The 14,014-nt window shown below is 43.3% G+C and overlaps 1 protein-coding gene across 7 annotated transcripts in view; it reads left to right on the top strand.

Moving 5' to 3' along the window:
- Window positions 1–8,577, top strand: part of SLC20A2 (solute carrier family 20 member 2) — a 72,695-nt gene extending 64,118 nt beyond the window's left edge. For all 7 annotated transcript variants that reach the window (XM_037896617.2, XM_037896616.2, XM_043544430.1 and 4 more), the window contains one exon: window positions 6,626–8,577. In XM_037896617.2, coding sequence (XP_037752545.1) covers window positions 6,626–6,716 — 91 coding nt within the window. In that variant the 3' untranslated portion in view covers window positions 6,717–8,577. The remainder of the gene's footprint in view (window positions 1–6,625) is intronic.
- Window positions 8,578–14,014: the final 5,437 nt, after the last annotated feature.

The following is a 14,014-nucleotide window of genomic DNA, read 5'->3' as shown; positions in this document are numbered from 1 at the left end:
TTTTGCACCAAATAGATTTTGATGACCACAAACAAAAACAAAAAGATTACATTCAAAAGAACTGAGCAATTGCACAAAAGGGTGGAAAGTTTAAGGTTCTTATCATAATGTTAATTTGGGCAGTGTGAATCTGACCAGTGTAGTTTACTGTTCACAATGTTACATTTACACCTTATTGTAGACTTAGGTAGCCAAGTTAACATATGTTTAGTGGTCTTATGTTGAGCACCCTCAATAAAGCATGAGGGAACTCTCATACAGTGTACATGCAACATGTAGTGTTCAGACAAAAGCTTAAATTGCTAACTATGGCGAGTAGAATGCAACATTCCTATTCCGTGAGAAGCTCCGAAATTTAAAAGGAAAAAATCCGTAGTTTTGCAACAGCCAGACCCTGTCCCTGTGGAGAGATCCAGGAAGGCACAGAGTCCCTGTGGCTTTAGTCACTAACCCCTAAACGTTCGGTACCTTTCAGCTGTTCCAAAGTATAACATTTGTGAGCCAAGCAGGTTCCATCTACAAGGAGCCAATTGTAGCAGCAGACCCTGGAACTTTTGGTTTTGGCCATTGGTTCGCATGCCAGAAAGTTACTCGAACTAGGCTTTTAGCAGTTAACCTGTATTTATTCATGTATTTAATCCATGAAGCCTACGATTTAACACACAGGGGCTTCTGAATAGCTTATATTGAACGTGACAGGCAGATTTGATTAGCTTGTCCAGCACTGAAATAACAATGGAAAATGAGTGTTATAAACATCCTCTGTACGGAAGTGTGTATTTTAGCAGGCACCACTGTTGAATGCAGAACTCCTTGTTCTATACATCTGTAGTTAAGCAGAGCATATGAAGGCAAACTGCACGGGTTTGAAACCAATCTGACGGTAGCTGTCATCGAATATCTACAAATCATTTTAGTTTTTCTCTTTTGAAGTTTTAACTGCTTTCCTAATCTTTAATCCATCAAATCATTATTAATAAACTAAACTTTCATAATGTTTAGAGCTGGATTTACCAATGCCATCATTGCTGATATCTTTTTAAATTCCAAGAAAAAACTAAAAGTTCCATCTTGCTTACACACTAAACCAGGTTACTGTATCAAATGTCAGTCTTACACAATAGATTGGAAATACAAGCTGATACAAAAATTGTGTGAAATGTATAATATACATAGGGGTTCTGATTGTAAGTTTTAACTGATAAAACATCCCAATATCAAAAACAGACAAAACACCTATTTTTTATCCAATAAACACCAGACATGTTTACTTGTATCTAAGGGCTTGTTTACACAGAGCAGTAACGTGGACTGTGGTGGTGTGATTTCTAAAGTGCACTAATATGTTGCACATTAATTGGTCCATGTAGACCCTGCTGGTGCATACTAAAGGTTCACTAAAGTGCTTTAACATAGTGCTGTTTGAGAGAGTTCTGCATTAAAGTGTACTAGGGAACTTTACAAATACTACTTTTTGCAATATTTACAAAGCGCCTTGAAAGATCCTGATTTTTGAACCTTGAAAGACTCAGAAGTGTAGGACTGGAAGGGAATTCAGTAGATCAACTAGTCCAGTCCTGTGCACTCAAGGCAGGACTAAGTAATAACTAGACCATTCCTGGCAGATGTTTGTCTAACCTGTTCTTAAAAACCTCCAATGATGGAGATTCCACAACCTCCCTAGGCAATTTATTCCAGTGCTTAACTATCCTGACAGTTAGGAAGTTTTTCCTAATGTCCAACCTAAACCTCCCTTGCTGCAATTTCAGCCCGTTGCTTCTTGTCCTATCCTCAGAGGTTAAGGAGAACAATTTTTCTCCCTCCTCCTTGTAACAACCTTTTATGTACTTAAGTGTCATCATGTCCCCTCTCGGTCTTCTCTTCTCAATACTAAACAAACCAGTTTTTTCAATCTTCCCTCATAGGTCATGTTTTCTAGACCTTTAAATCATTTTTGTTGTTCTCCTCTGGACTTCCTCCAGTTTGTCCACATCTTTCCTGAAATGTGGCTCCCAGAACAGGACACAATACTCCAGCTAAGGCCTTATCAGTGCAGAATAGAGCAGAAAATTTACTTCTTGTGTCTTGCTTACAACACTCCTGCTAATACATCCCAGAATGATGTTCGCTTTTTTTGCAACAGTGATATACTCTTGACTCATAGTTAGCTTGTAGTCCATTATAACCCACAAATCCCTTTCCACAGTACTCCTTCCTAGGCAGTCATTTCCCATTTTGTATGGGTACAATTGATTGTTCCTACCTAAGTGGAATACTTTACATTTGTCTTTACGGAATTTCATCCTGTTAACTTCAGACCATTTCTGCAGTTTGTCCAGATGATTTTGAATTTTAATGCTGTCCTTCAAAACACTTGCTATCCTCTCCCAACTTAGTATCGTACCAAACTTTATAAGTGGACTCGCTATGCCATTATTTACATCATTTATAAAGATATTGAACAGACCCAGACCCAGGACTGATCCCTGTAGGACCCCATTTGATATGCTCTTCCAGCTTGACTATGAATCACTGATAACTACTCTCTGAGAATGGATTCCCAACCAGTTATGCACCCACCTTGTAGTAGCTCTATCTAGGTTGTATTTCCCTGGTTTGTTTATGAGACAGTCATGAGAGACAATATCAAAAGCCTTACTAATGTCAAGATATACCACATCTACTCCTTCCCCCCATCCACAAGGCTTGTTACCCTGTCAAAGAAAGCTATCAGGTTGGTTTGATATGATTTGTTCTTGACAAATCCATGCTGACTGTTACTTATCACCTTGTTACTTTCTAGATGTTTGCAAATTGATGTGCGTGGTTATTTGCTCCATTATATTTCTGGGTACTGAAGTTAAGATGACTGGTTTATAATTTCCCGGGTTATCCTTATTCCCCTTTTTATAGCTCAGCATTATTTGCCTTCTTCCAGTCCTCTGGAATCTCTCCCGCCTTCCATGAGTTTTCAAAGATAATCGCTAAAGGCTCAGATATCTCCTCAGTCAGCTCCTTGAGTATCCTAGGATGTATTTCATCTGGCCTGCTGACCTGAAGACATCTAACTTGTCTAAGTAATTTTTAACTTGTTTCTTCTCTATTATAGCCTCAGATCCTACCTCATTATCACTGGTATTCACTATCTTAAATGTCCAATAACTACTAAACATTTTGGTGAAAACAAATAAAATAATCATTTAGCACTTCTGCCATTTTCACATTTTCGTTATTGTGTTTCCCCCATCACTGAGTAATGGGCCTACCCTGTCCTTGGTCTTCCTCTTGCTTGTATATGTTGAATGTTTTCATCTTACCTTTTATGTCTCTAGCTAGTTTAATTTCATTTTGTCCCTACATGATTGTGCTGGAGATTTTTTATATTCATCCTTTGTAATTTGACCTAGTTTCCACTTTTTTAGGGTTCTTTTTTGAGTTTCAGATCATTGAAGATCTCCTGGTTAAGCCAGGGTGGTCTCTAACCATATTTCCTATCTTTCCTACACAGTGGAATAGTTTGCTGTTGTGCCCTTAATAATGTCTCTTTGAAAAACTGCCAATTCTCTTGAACTATTTTTCCCCTTAGACTTGCTTCCCATGGGATCTTACCTACCAACTCCCTGAGTTTGCTAAAGTCTGCCTTCTTGAAATCCATTATCTTTATTGTGCTGTTTTCTCTCCTATCATTCCTTAGAATCATGAATTCTATCATTTCACGATCACTTTCAGCCAAACTGCCATCCACTTTCCAATTCTCAACCAGTTCCTTCCTATTTGCCAAAATCACATCTAGAACAGCCTCTCCCCTAGTTGCTTTCTTCACCTTCTGAAATAAAAAAATGTCTCCAATACATTCTAAGAACTTGTTGGATAATCTGTGCTCTGCTGCATTATTTTCCTAACTGATGTCTGGGTAGTTGAAGTCCCTCATCACCACCAAGTCCTGTGCGTTGGATGATTTTGTTAGTTGTTTAAAAAAAGTCTTATGCACCTTTTGTTCCTGGTTAGCTGATCCGTAGTGGACCCTTACCATGACATCAGCCTTGTTTTTTACCCCTTTTATCCTTATCCAGAGACTTTCAACAAGTTTGTCTCCTATATCCATCTCATCCTCAGTGCACGTGTACACATCTCTGATTTACAAGGCAACAACTCCTCTCTTTTTTCTTTGCCTGTCCTTCCCATGCAAGCAAACATCTACATAAAAGTCAAAAATTGCTATAAACCCCCCCAAAAAGAAGCCCTAAATGTATCATCACAATCCTTTCTAGACACAGTTTTCTTTGGACCAAGGGGCTATTCAGAAATCTGCTGTTGTTGTGTTTTTCTTTATTTAGGCTGGTTGCCGCTCCACCTCTAGACAACTGCAAACCATCTGGGGCCATCTACAATACTTGCTAGCCCCAGATTAGTGTATCAGTGACTGATGGGTTTATTCAGATTAAATGTTACATAGCTAATAAATTTCTCTTCGAACAGATTTTTATACCCTCATGACCTTATTAGGTGAAATCTTCTCTTAATTTATTCCCACAGGGAGAGTGTCTCTCTTCACCCTCTCCTAAAACACCTTGCTCTGCCCAATGTCACTAAACCTCTTTAAATGCAGGGAAGTTTTTATTTTAAAAAATTAATGTGGTTCAGTCTAGTCCAGGCAAAAATGCCATTTAGGACCAAATCCAGCTCCGCTTTGCGCTCAATGGAAAGATTCCTGTTGATAACAGTGCGACTGGGAGTGGGGCCTTCCTTTAGGAAGGATGCTCAGCCACAACATGGTAGCATGCCCACAAGCTCTTCTGTTAGCCTAGCTCATATCCATTCTTTAGGCTTTCACCCATATGGCAAGACAGTTAATCCTATACCATGGTGCTGGGCATAGCTGACCAGCAGCTTTCATGACCATAGACTCCAAGCAGCGAGAGACAGAAGAGCTGCAAGTTCTTCTAGCTCTGCTCTCTGCCACAGCACGTTTGTCCATGTTATCGTGTCTAGTTTTAAATGCCCTAACAAATGGGGCTTTCAGCACTTTCCTCAGGCAATTATGCCCCCGTTTGATAGATCTGTCAGCAATTCTTTCCCGCTAGCCTCACTTTTCCCTTTAATTGTTGAAGAACACCATTAAATTCAGTCTGTGGAATTTTTGTTTCTTCCATGCTGGAAGGATTTCTTGCTATTTTAACATTGGCTTCTATGGAGTTACACAGATTTTATACCAGCTGAGGAGGCCCAAGATGCTGCTTCAGGAGTTGAAAGAAAATACAATTTAGAAAAACTTCCCGGACATACTTGTTTCCACAAACTGTTTTAAAATGGTTATGTTCCTCCACCCCCAAGAAACTTCAATCTCAAACGATTTATTTCATACTCAAAAAAGTGGACTTGTAGCTGGTGAATTTCCTGATCTGAAAATGTAGTGAAAGGAAGTTAGATTTTAACTGTCTCCCTTGCTGAGTCTTATTCTGATGCAGTAATGTACCAGTTACTGCTAGATCCCCACAAGTCACTTCCTAACAGAGAAGTGTTTTCTGTTTCCAGTTCCCAGCTAATAAGAGTCGTGCCACTACTAATCAATGTTTTATGTCCTCAAGTGGCCACATCATTAATTGCATTACTTCTCGGGCCAGAGGAACTCTATGTCCCGGTTATTAATTTGTAATCCTGCCGTAATCCGCTGGGCAATATTTCCTGAGATGAATAAAACATTCCTCTAGTCCGTTGCTGCCCATAGGTGGTGGTATACTTCTCTGAAGTAAGCCACCATTGCTACAATACTTAAAAAACTATCTCCCGTACAGTAGTACGTACATAGAAGTTGATCTGCCAAACCCTTCTGTTAACTATTCCTCAAAGGGTATTTCTCTGTTAACACCCTCTTGCCTTGACGTCCACACTGATTGAATTCTCCACATCATGAGGCTGGTCTAGTCATTTGTAGGAAGGGCTATGAACATTTGATACAAGGAGAGTTGCTGTGATTAGTGGTTGGCACAGGAACCCAGGTTTTACACTAGAAAACATACTTGGCAGACTGCATAGGTTTTTATTTTTTAGATTTCAGTAGCACCCAAAATGGTCAAGATGTTTGGCAAACACCAAGGACAACTCAGTCCTTGCACCAAAGAGCTCTCGGTCTAAGGCCTCAGTTCTGCAACGAGCCCCACACAGTAAGATCCCTTTGCCCATGCAGGGCCTATGGAAGTCAACAGGCTCTAGGTGGGTGCAGTGCTCTGCCTAAATAGAGGTCATTGCAGGATTGGGGCCTAAAAAGGCAGAGGCACATAGAATTGCATTTATACGAGTAGAGTTAATTGCCATTTGACTGAGATACCAGAATCTAATTAAGCTGGCTTTAAGTTGATGCATATACTATGCAAGACATTTAAGAGTCAGCTCCTGGGTGAGTTTTTCCTTAATTTTTTTTTTAACCCCAGCAATCTGCAAGTGTTAAATTCCAGCCATCCTTTAACAAAGCATCAGTCTTCACTGAAGTCTGCATTATTTTAAGATCTTGGCTACTTACGTTGCTGGGTATCAGCTGATTGGCATTGGGTTGATCATAGAAGTCTCTTAGAGGCTTTTTGATGTTAACCTTGTATCTCCTTAACCCTCTTCTCAAACTCCTAAGGTTGGTTCAGTGGTGGCAGTCGGCTGGATACGTTCAAAGAAGGCTGTTGACTGGCATCTGTTCCGCAACATCTTTCTGGCCTGGTTTGTGACGGTTCCTGTTGCTGGCTTGTTCAGTGCTGGAGTCATGGCGATCTTGATGTATGGGATTCTGCCCTACGTCTGAATTGCCACTTCCCGCACGAAACACCCATGGGGGGGAGGAGAGGGAGGAGAAAAGCCTCTGCTAACCTGTCCAACGGAAGTGCTAGTCAGCAAGGATTCATCTTCCATATCTAATTTCTTATCTACTGTATATAACAATGTGTCATATTGGTGACATGGTGATATAATGTGGTGCCGTTCTTATATATTAAAGAAATATATGCATATAGTAGGGAATAGTACCTAAGTTATAATATAAGTGGGGTGAAAATATTGCCTAGAATTTAATATTTAGTAAAGTTTGTACATAATGTAACATTTCAGTGGTGATTTTTTTAATCTTTTAAAGAAGAGTATGGATTGGGAAATGTTTCTTGTCTATTTGATATAAGATAAAGCGAGGTACAGGATTGCATAACATGAATTTTTTTAAAGTTAAAAGATACTGGAACAAAACATGTGCATAAGTGCTTTTCGTAAGATAACTTTGTTCATATCAGATTGATCTTTGTGTACAAAACTATATGGCAACCGCTTTTGTAAATACTTACAAACAGGAACTTTTTAATGGTGCATTTCCCTTATATATTTTGGATAAGAAAGTTTAGAAAGTACCAAAGAAGCAGGGAAATAGCTTGCTAGAGTTATGTTGTTGTCAACCTGTGTGTGTACCTGTGTGTTCCCACTTCTAATTAAAGATTGTTTTCACTAAGCTATCACCAGCAAAGCTGGGATAGTACTGTTCATGTTTGATTGTAACTAGCAAAAAAGTATTTTACAGTTATGCTTGTTCTCGTTATTCTGTATGCTTAACACTACTGTTCATGTGATTAGTCAATTAACTTAATTATGTTTTGAATCTGAAATACACTAAATATTCATCTTCCATCTTCCCTCACCCCTGTCAAATCTGAACTCAGTCCTGCCATCAGCCTGAACAGGAGCAAGATCACGCCTTAAATATCTTCTCCTTCCCCAGTAGTTCTCCACCGCAGGATATCAGAGAAATGGGTGGATGACTACATGGCCAGTACTCTAAAGTCACGCATAGAAATTGAGGAAGGTAGGTAGGTAATAAGTGTGCCTGGCACTTGGGGATTAGAAAGTAATGAATAATAATGGGCCCTGCCCCATGAATGAATTGCTTTCAGGAGTACAGTTGTGTAATTGAGGCTATCGGATCAGCCTGTGTTATGGTTACTAACAAACACTCTAGGGCCAGGTTTGCATGTTGGGTAGTACCCTCCTCCACACGTAGCCCTGTGTTCTTCAGTGGAATAAGATGCTGCTCATTGTGACTAAGGGCAGGTCTACACTGCAGTCTGAGGTGGGACTGCAGCACAGACAGACATGCCTGAACCAGCATGGCTGAAAGTACCAGTGCAGATGTGGTGGCATAGGCCTCAGTGCAGACTGGGTACAAACTTGCATTCCTCGACTACCCTGCTGTTTTTAGCCAGTCTGCAATCACACTGTAGATTGTGGTGTAGACATGACCTGTGAGGGGATGAGAGTCTGGCCCGAGAGGAACAGAGTCTCTGGATACACATGTTAAGGTTGAGATTGTCACAGCAGTGCAGAGGATTACATGGAACAAGCGTGGCTTGAATCTCAGCCTAGAAGTCTTGATGCTATTCAGGCTGAGGTTACTGTTCTGGGGGTGGAAGACAGTGTTTGGATGGAGATGGGAACCTAGTACTGTTTAAATGCTGCTAAAATTTTGATAGACAAACATTCTTGGTACTCTGTTATGACTTTTTCCATTGGTCATTCATACTAAATTTATAATAAAAAGATAAATAGCCCCTAGTTTGTTTGCCTTGTGAATTTTTTGAACATTACTCATCTGCGTCAGACATGACTGGAAAGGGCACAAGTGCTAAAGATTTCTTACTGTGGACAGCTAGAACTTACACGTTGTATTTGTTCAGATCCTGGTTGTTTTTTGTCCACTTGAGTCCTTGGATAGATTTGGACAATCGCATAGTAGTAGCTCAAATAAAAGCTCTGTGTACAGCAAACAACCCCTTCCATGATTTCTGTTGGTCTGGCAATCCCAGCCACACACCCACCTCTCTCCTGAATCACCACAGCCTGGTCCAGTGAGGGCTCCTGTCGCAAGTGTCATGGGTGGATGCATATTAAGGTGTCCCCTCGATACTGCCATGTATTCAGCAACTCCTGCCCTGCTGTCTGGTTCAAACAGGGCGCTCTAGGGAAACTCCCCTTCAGTGGAAGCCACAAACATTTCCATCATGATGGTTTCATGCTTCAAGAGCACTGCCCCTGTAATCTCTCTCTGTGGTCTAGCAAGGGCACCCACTCTGGGCTTCAGGGTCACTGGGCTCTTGAACGGAGACCCGCATCTCAATCCCTTCTGCCCTGGGTATTTCCAGGCTTCACGTCCCCTGACTATTCTGTGAAATCCCAAGGAAGAGAGACTGCCTAAGCAGGCCTGCTTCTTTTGTATTCAGAGACCAAAAGTGCAATTGCTCACCATTATAAGGTACCACACAGCACTTCCTATGCAAGCCTATCTTATTCATAAGGTAAAAGCACTACAGAGAAAACATTAACAACAAAAGAACCTACATGCATGCTAATAAGCTTACCAGAGCTTACCACAGATCTAACAGACCTCTGGCAGGAACAGGCCTTAAAAACCCCATCCAAGAGGTCTCCTTGTGGTTTCAAGTTCACCACAGCTTCAGCTCAGAACTAGCATGGTCTTTATTAGGCCTCAGTAGGCCCAGTCCTTCCAGCCCCGCCTTAGGATTGGGCTACTTCATGGACCAGGTGTCCTGTCCATTTGCTGGATCAGGAAGAAGGCCCTGAGCTATTTATCCCCAAACGCTTTTTGTCTGCTGGTCCCTGGAGAATCCAGCATGGACTAATCCATGCCCACCTCTCCAGGGGTGGCTTCAAAGGGCTGATCACTGGAGGAATGACATTAGCTTCCCCCTCCTTCTAGAAGAACTACATACAACAACACCTACACAATGGCATGTTTAATGCAATGGACCCCAAAGGGATTAAACCTAATTCAGGAAGGTTTATGAAAATTCCACCAGGTTTGCCCAGGAGAGCCTCAGTCTGTCACAGGTGGAACAGTGGTTTTTAATTGTCAAACACTGAATTTATATAAAAGCTGTAGAGTTTGGGTCTTGATGGGTGGGATTTATGGTTGGTGACTGAGTGACAAAACCATGTAATAGCCCCATCCTAAGAATGTAAGATTTAGGAAGACTGCTGAAAGAATTCACCATATTCTGTGACTTGTATAAACATACACTGATCCAGTGGCCTAGAGCTCTAGCTCAGGCAAGGGCCTGAGTCCAGTGTGAGATGTCGCAGGCCAGATTTCTCCAAGGGGCGGGGGGATGGGAGGAGAGAGCACTCTTGGCTGTCCTGAATGAGATGTGCTTTCAGAGGGGGTGGCTGTGATTCTGAATATACATCCACAGCAGGCCTTACGTTGACAGGAGCCTCTTCCCCTGCAGATGAGCACACAAGCGGCACCATTCTCAGAAAGAGGAAGCCTGGGCCCCAGGGGGTATCTAGGCACAGAAGGCTAAGACACCATGTAACAACCTCAGGGTAAGATGGGAGAAGAGCCTCCCAGGGGTCAGACAGCCATGGCACAGAAGAGGACCCTGGCAAAAAGAACTAACCTTCATTAAATGCATTCTTGAGTCAGTCACACACACACACTCCCTACCCTCAGCCTCCAAGAGCCAGCCACAGTGCAACAGGGCACAGAGACAGGTCTCAGTCAGCTGTGCAGGAGGGGACAGTGTGTGACACAGCAGCAGCAGCAGGTACTTGTTTGCTGACCCTGGATAGGCACCCACTACTCTGCTTCCCACACTAATCAGAAACATGGGGCAAGCATAGTGCTACACACCACAGAGCAAACACGGCTCCTTTCCCAATGGCCTGGAGTGGTGACTGAATAACTAGTACAAACAAGTCAGATGCAGAGCTGAACAAAGCACGTGGCATGTCCTGTGCGAGCCGTGTCCTACTCCATCTCTGGGCAAAACTGAGATGGTGCATTGCTTCTGGGAAGGCACGTGACACTCCATCTGGGCTGACTGCCACACACACATGGATACATGTCAAGGACAATGAGCCAGGAACACTCCAGGAGCAATGGCACCATCCACACCAACAAAGCAAGTGACACCATTGCAAAGGCACATGGAGACGGAATTCTTGCTCCCCTTACGTGCAAATGGAACAAGCCACACAACCATGGAACATCTGAGGCAGAGAGGGGGTAGGTCTCTCCCTGGCTGCTCTCTATAGACCAAAGCCAAGCCTAAGGAGTTCAGTTCCCGGTTAGGCCCCTCCATGGAGCGGCCAGGTTTTCAAAAAGGCTCAGTGCTAGCAGGAGACCAGTGAGAACGGGCACTGAGCTTTTGAAAATCTGGCCCTAAAACAAGAGTGCAACAAAAGCTGAGATTTCCAACATTTTCAGCTAAAAGCTTGTGAGAATTTCTTGCAAAAATTTGGGCCCATTAAAGTCAGTGGGGGTGGGTCTGAGCAAGTAGATCGCGGGGGCAAGGTGTCAGAAGGGAGCTGCAGGGCTCGCAGAATGAGAAAGGAGATTCCCTACTAGCAGAGGTGCTCATTGCAGTTATTAAACCCCATTACCGTGTAGCCTCAGAGACGGTACCGATTGTGGTATTTCCGCAGAGAACGCCATTGTTACGTATGCCTCTACTCTTTGCAGCATAGATCCATCACGCTTCACCCTGAGAATGGGGCGTAACGACATATTGGCCTAGAGAGGCAATACTGAGACTCTTCCCCAGTTTTACAGGGGAGTCCCCAGAGCTTCCAGGCCAGCATTTAGCACATGCTTCCCCAGACTTAGTGGAGGAACTCAGGAGATTTGGAACACACAATGTCCATGAGCTAAGCGCAGCATGTGCTGGTCAGGAGAATAGGTAACTAACACAAGCAGCCTTTGTTACAGACCACTCCCAGGAGATCAAGGCCATGATTCCCAGACGGACCCAGCACATGCCATTGGGCCCAGATTTGCTGGGTGCTCTTTTCAAAATCCCCTTATATAGGTACCTAAATGGGGGCCGAGTCCTTTTGAAGCTCGGGCCTCGATTATGGGGGCAGAGCACATGAAAACCTCACCCCATGTATCCAAACTAAGCCCTTTTCTCAATCTGCTATTACGCCTGTCTGCATTGCCATCGAAATATAATCAATGAACACAGGATGCCATCAACTGTATAAATAGACAAGGCTCCAATCACAACAGCTGAAGCCAGGGTTGCACCGAAATAAACAGTGTTGCGAGCCAAAGGGGAGCGGTCTGTTTGCTTTTTATTTACTTGTCCCTCCAATACACCTAATCCTGTCACAGGCTTTTTTCCAATACAGTGAGATTTTTCACAGGATATTGTGGCACTCACCCAAACTACCCCCCCAAAGCCCATGCTTTCTGAGGCTCTCAGTAACTATCAGGCAATAGTACAAGTGTCCCATCACACCTTCTAACAGATGGACCAAAACAGCTAGGTCCAAGAGTGTATGGCGTTACAGGAGAAATTTTCCAAAGTTCCTCAGAGATTTAGGTGCATAAGACCCATTGAAAGTCAATGAGATTCATCATAAATCCCACAGACATTCTGGAACTCTTCCTCTTTATTCATTTAATTCAGATATGTTTAAGCAGATTATTTCCTATTAGCAGGAAGGAAGAAGCTAGGTCCTTATTGCAACATTATAAGCTCCCTTAAACACTCCTGGACTCTCCTTTTTTCTGTGCTGAAGTAAAATATAAAATAATTTGTTTTTCACATGTTCCCCATGTTAGTCCCTTCTTCCTTACAAATGAGGACATGACACTTTTCATCAGTACATCTCAAAGCACTTTACCAAGCAGGTCAGTATCACTATCCGGAAACTGAGGCACGGAGCAGTGAAGAGACTTGCTTTGCTCTAGGTCACCCAGCAGGCCAGTGGCAGAGCCAGGAACAGAAGCTAATAATTCACCAAAGGGAGGCATGCCAAGTCTCTACCGAGAGCCAGTAGCCCACTGGTCATCATGATTACTGTGCAATGTATGTATGGGCAATATTTAAGGAGTTGCGTATCAATACTAGAAATGATGTTCTCAAAGCCTAAGAGTTGAGACAGGGGCACCAGGCAGTGACATGCCTCAGACAGCTTCCTTTCAGACAGGGGGTAACAGATGCTTACATCCCTCTCTGGTCACTGTGTGCCTCACTGCATAGGCCTATTTGCATCCTGAGCCAGAGGCTGAGTGAAGAGATGGTGAAGTCTACACAAAAAGGAATATACAGGAAAAAACAAGCAGCAGGGGGCGTCCTGTTTATGAATAAGGACAGTGGATTGTTCTGATATAGCTCGGGGTGCAGACAGGCACCATAAATCTTTCCCTGAGGAAGCAAGCTGACATGTGACTTCTCTCATGAACAGAGGCTCAGAGCCACGCCTGGCTGTAAAACACTGCAAGGACTTGGGTGAACAGTGCTCTGTAAGACATGAAAGTATCTACTCAAGGTCTAGAATGCCTGTTATGATTTTATTTTATACATACCCATTTGTTTCCAATACTACTACTTGCTATCACGTGAATCTCTGATCTTTGTCAAATAAATGTGTCCTGATTTCACTATAATCACATCCCAGTACTGGCTGTTAAGCAGAGCGGGGATCTGAGGTGGAACAGATAAGCTGGGGACACATTTCCTTGGAAGCAGCCAATCTGTGAATACTGCGAATGTCTAGTGGACAGGGGCTACACACTCCAGGGAGATGCTTGATGGGCTCAGGGGTTGGGTGTGCCTATCGCTAACCTGTTGAGACAGAACAGGGCCTGTGTGCCTGAAGGGGAGTGCTTGTGTTGCCCGTGGCTGGTGGAGTCAGGGAACTGACCCCTGGCAGGCCCAGGCTAGGGTCCTCACACTAAGGGCAGGTGGTAGTGAGCTGCCTACCAGCTCTGGGTATCCCTGGGAAGCCTCACAAGAGGTGCAGTGATTTACCCAAGGTCACACAGTGAATCAACAGCAGCACTGGCAACAGAAGCCACCTCTCCTCCCACCCAGGTCTATGCTTTGTGCAATTAGCTGACTCTGCTGCCATTTCCTGACCTCAACCCAGAAACCCGCAGGCCACATCAAGAGCTCAGGGAAGGAAGTGGCATGAACCTGGAGGTGGGAAAGAGTTGGAAGACAGTCCAGCAGCTGAGCTAAGCAGG

Source organism: Chelonia mydas, chromosome 4 (genome assembly GCF_015237465.2).
Source record: "Chelonia mydas isolate rCheMyd1 chromosome 4, rCheMyd1.pri.v2, whole genome shotgun sequence".
Lineage (NCBI taxonomy): Eukaryota > Metazoa > Chordata > Testudines > Cheloniidae > Chelonia > Chelonia mydas.
Note: the sequence above shows the minus strand (reverse complement) of the source record. Positions and strands in the feature narration are given on the sequence as shown.